General features: G+C 38.3%; 1 protein-coding gene across 1 annotated transcript in view; it reads right to left on the bottom strand.

Annotated features, from left to right (window-relative positions):
- Positions 1-225: 225 nt before the first annotated feature.
- Positions 226-4,707, bottom strand: part of MRPS28 (mitochondrial ribosomal protein S28) — a 112,456-nt gene continuing 107,974 nt past the window's right edge. The window contains exon 3 of the mRNA XM_024127018.3: positions 226-649. Coding sequence (XP_023982786.1) covers positions 481-649 — 169 coding nt within the window. The 3' untranslated portion in view covers positions 226-480. The remainder of the gene's footprint in view (positions 650-4,707) is intronic.

The raw sequence follows: 4,707 nt of genomic DNA, 5'->3' as shown, positions 1-4,707 counted from the left end.
TCTTGGCCATCTGTATGTCTTATTTGGAAAAATGTCTATTCAGATCCTCTGCCCTTCCTGCTCTACTTCTGTCCTCAGCACACATCCCTAACATACTATATATCAACATTTTACTTATTTGTTATCAATTTCCCCCAGCCAAAGGTAAGCTCTACTAGGCAAGCAATTTTGTCTAATTTGTTTACTGCTGTTTCTTTAGTATTTAGAACAGTGCCATGCACAAAGAGTGCACTCAAAACATATTTATTGAATGACAGAGTTTCTCAATACAGTTTACACTATTCTAATCAAAGGAAAGAATGGGTATAAAAACAGGGGGAGGAGAGATACACCTAAAGAAAATTCTGACAAATAAGAGCTATAATTATAGCTTGCATTTACTATGTCTTCTCCAATCATTTATTCATAATTGTCTAATGGCATTCGTGATGAATACCTGGGTTCAACAAAAAAGGAGTGAATACACTAAGCAAAGTTCATTTATTTTTCACGACGTTCTTCTTTTGATTTTGAGTCTTTACTCTCCTGGAGTCCTAACAGAATTGCTTCAGCCTCTAGGATAGTTGTATCTGTTGTTGCTCCCAAGAACCTAGATGTAAGTTCAAGATCTAATAGCCTCAGCCGGACTCTGGTTCCTTTCTGGTATTTCCTAAATAGTAAGAAAAAAAATTCCATTAATTCTGAATATCACTAAATGAACAACTACTTTAAAGTAAAACCCAAATTCTAATTTTAATTTGTGTTGGCTCAAGATAACAAAATTAACACTAGTATATGAGAAATAGTTGTTTTTGACAGAAAAGTAATTTAGTTGTATCAGAATTTTCATCTTAAAGCTGCCTTTAAAGATTTTATAACCTAAATAAAAATGTATTCCAAACTGAAATTCAAACAAGTTGGTTCTTGAAACTGACATTTATTTTAATGTCAGTTATTTTTAAAGTCAAAAAGTATCAAGGGGAAAAAATGTTTTTAGAAACATTGTGTCTTCTAAAATTAAAATCTTCTTTTAAAGTAAAAGAAATTTTACAAAAACAAAATGGAAAACAGTCTAAGTGCAAAGTACTTAGTACTGGGGATTGATTGAACTGTAACTAAAGTATAATGCTGGCCATAACATGCATGATGGCTCAATTTGGTCAAAAAAATTATTCAAGTATTTCATAATACGTAATGAAAACTGATACTCATTTGTCTTTCTTCCTTGATCAATTATTCTAAGAGTTTAACATCAACATTATGAAAAGGTACAGGAGAGTGAAAATATGGCTACTGAATGAAAACCACAAATCTTCAAAAATCTAAAAATATATACCTCGAGTACTCTAAGTCTTAAAATTAAAATTAAAACAATTTTATATAAACAGAACATGAAGAAACAGAGTTCTCCAAAAAAGTCACTGGAAAATGATTTTAGTAGATCATATAATGAACAATGTTTGATTAGGTATTCTGGAGGAATTTAAAAGTGGTCCATCAAGTAAACATTTAGGCTATTTGGCTTTTTTTTTTTTTGCGGTATGCGGGCCTCTCACTGTTGTGGCCTCTCCCGTTGCGGAGCACAGGCTCCGGACGCGCAGGCTCAGCAGCCATGGCTCACGGGCCCAGCCGCGGTGGGATCTTGCCGGACAGGAGCACGAACCCGTGTCCCCTGCATCGGCAGGCGAACTCTCAACCACTGCGCCACCAGGGAAGCCCTGGCTTTTGTTTAAGTTATTTTTCTTTCTGGTTACAGAAAGAAATGTTGTTTTGTAAAATGTGGAAAATCATGATGTCAGTCACATTTCCTAGTCCTTCTATATGTATATTTATATATATGTACATGGGTGTATCTGACGGCATAGACCTTACTTTCTGTCTTTGTTTAAAAAAATTAAAGAGATATCCTAGAATATTAAGGCATAGCTTTATATTCATAGAAAACAGCAGTTATAGAACACATTCCATATGAATTAACCACTGGGAAAACAAGCTAAGTTCACAAGGTGAAGCTGAACACTATTTTCTGCATTACTTGGAGCTGTAACCTATGTTCTAATGGATTCTTTCATTTGTCCTTACAGCACTACTCCAGTGATTCATTTAATCAGCTTTGATTCATGTCAACCCCCTTCCCATCCCCCCCCACCCCCTCCCCCGGCCCCACACAACATCCAATTAGTTATCAAGTTTTGTTCATTTTTTAACACAGATATTTCTTGAGATTAGCCCTTCAGGTCTCATCATCCTTAGCTAAAGCTTGAGGTAGGACCTGGTCTCCCCGGAGCCCACCTTCCTAGTCCACCTCTCACGATGGTTTCATATCTGCTCTGCTTACGTGGAAATGGCCTAACGTCCATTCCCACACACTTCTACTCCTCTGCACCTTTGCTTCTGTTGCAGCACTGCTTGGACTTTCCTTCTAAATAAATCCTATTGATTCCTAAGTATCCAGGTAGAGTGCATCAAATGTAGCTCCGGAGAGCCTCCACATTCCCCTTATCAGAATGCAGATTCTGTCATTCGAATTCCCAAGGAAGACAGAGGTTTTGCAGTCACAGACTTGGATGCAAATCTGAGCCCTGCTACTTACGAGGTGGGTAACCTTGGGTAACTTGCTTTCTCTGAACCGCAATTCCCTCATCTATATAACAGACTTCGACCACTTGGCAGGTTTGCTGGGGATGGTTAAATGGGATAATATTATATATTGAAAAAGCATAGCCCAGTAAGTGCAAATGTCAGTGCCCTTCACTCACCTGTATTGGTTAACTGTGTAAATCTCTGATTTCTCATTAGATCGAATACTCTCCAAGATCTGGCACTGTATTTATCTCTGTATCCTTCCAGTGCCAATGCAGCAGGTACTCATATGTTTGTCAATAAATTAACAAGACGCTTGCCGGCAAAAGCCACCACCTCACCGACTACCTAGGCTTTCCATTCTCTTGGCTTTAGCAGCTGTGTGGCCTGGCTCATTTACTTAACCTCTCTGAAGTTTGCCTGGCACAGTGCCTGGTGCACAGTAGTTAATAAAGTTAGTTCTCTTCTCCTTCCATTATTCATATCTGGCCTATAAACAACCATGATGAAGGGGAACAGTGACTTTTTATGAAAAGCGTTGAACATTAACAAACACTTGGGACAATTTCTGGGCACAGTCTCACTGAAGGGGAAGCTCTCAGTGTAGATGGTTCTGTGTCATAAAATGCTAGCAATCTCCTGTTAAAAAATAAAATCAGAAATACCATGAGTGCATAGTATGCTTGGTAGTTTACGGAAAGGAAAACTTTTTTTAGGTGTAGTAGCCTTCAATAATATGAAAGTTTTGTCTTCATCTCGAAAAATTATGCAAATTCTAGACGTTATCCAGTGAGTTGGTAAAGGAGATAAAAAATGAACTGCAGGACTTTACATGTGCTAAATGAATGAAGAATCACCCACATGTATATACCTTGCACTAAACAAAAAAATCTCTAGAAGATTCTCTGACTTCTGCTACCTGCAAGTAGCTGTTTCTACTTTTATGGTACTTAATTTTCACTGTGCATTATTTCTATATGTTATCTTCCCTAGCAGACTACAGGCTCGTTATAGGCACGGCTTTAATCACATCTGCCTCTCTTACAGTACTGAGATGTATACATTTCATTTAATGTAGCCTTTTGAACAGTGGTTTTTCACTTTCCAGTACATCAGAAGCACCTGGGGTGCTTACTAAAAATGCAAATGAGGGAAGCAACCCCAGAGAGTGAGCTGGCAAATCTAGGGTGGGACTTGGGAATTTCCCTTTTTAACAAGCTCCCCAGGTGATTCGGGTGCAGACTTCTCTGATCAGCATTTGCGAAAAATCTGGCCTAGAATTACCTTTATTGTATACAAGACACAGCATCCAACACACATACAAAGGGCCAGTAAAATGAGGACCTCTGACAGGACTTTGTGGCCACCATTAATAGCCTTTGAGGGTAACAGATGTTTTCTATAAGTGATGAAAAAGCCAACAGACTTTAGGGTGAGTAATTTAAACAGATCAAAAAAAAAAAAAAAAAAAAGATCAGGGAATGACAATATATAATGGAGAAAGGCACCTAACAACAGTCCCTTGAACAAAGCCTACTGACAGCTGGGGTGGGGCTGCCTCTCCCAGACACAGACTGTCCTTTCTGGGAGACCCGGGACATGAAAAGGTTAGCATAGTCCTCACTCAACAGGAATAGCAGCCATACAATTAATGTGGAGTTTATCCGCGCTTTAACTTTGAAACACTTTATTAAAGGGAAGTAAAGAAATAACTAATGTATTTCTGAGAACTCCATTTCTGCCAATGAAACTGGAGGTGAACCTTCAGTATTGTAGTCTTTGACAATCACTTAACACCACTTAGTCTTCCCATTTGGGTTTCCATTGTTCCACATAACAAGATTTAAAATGAAAATGCCAGTAAACTCTTTCCCCAGCTTGTTCATGCAGTTCTTAAATGGTCTATTTATTCAAAGATTTGGGCCTAAGTATACATATCCAGAAGAGGCAATGTGGTGGTCAAGACTCTAGACTCTGGAGCCAGATGGCCAGATGTGTGCCCAGCTCTATCCATAAATATGCAACTCTGAGCTGTTACTTCATCTCTCTGTTTCAGCTTCCTCATTTGTAAAATGGAAATAATTATGCCTTCTAGGTTCCTATGAGCATGAAATGAGTTAACACCTGCCAAGCCCTTATAAATGC

The sequence above is a fragment of the Physeter macrocephalus genome, chromosome 15 (genome assembly GCF_002837175.3).
Source record: "Physeter macrocephalus isolate SW-GA chromosome 15, ASM283717v5, whole genome shotgun sequence".
Lineage (NCBI taxonomy): Eukaryota > Metazoa > Chordata > Mammalia > Artiodactyla > Physeteridae > Physeter > Physeter macrocephalus.
This window is presented reverse-complemented; position numbering and strand designations above follow the sequence as displayed.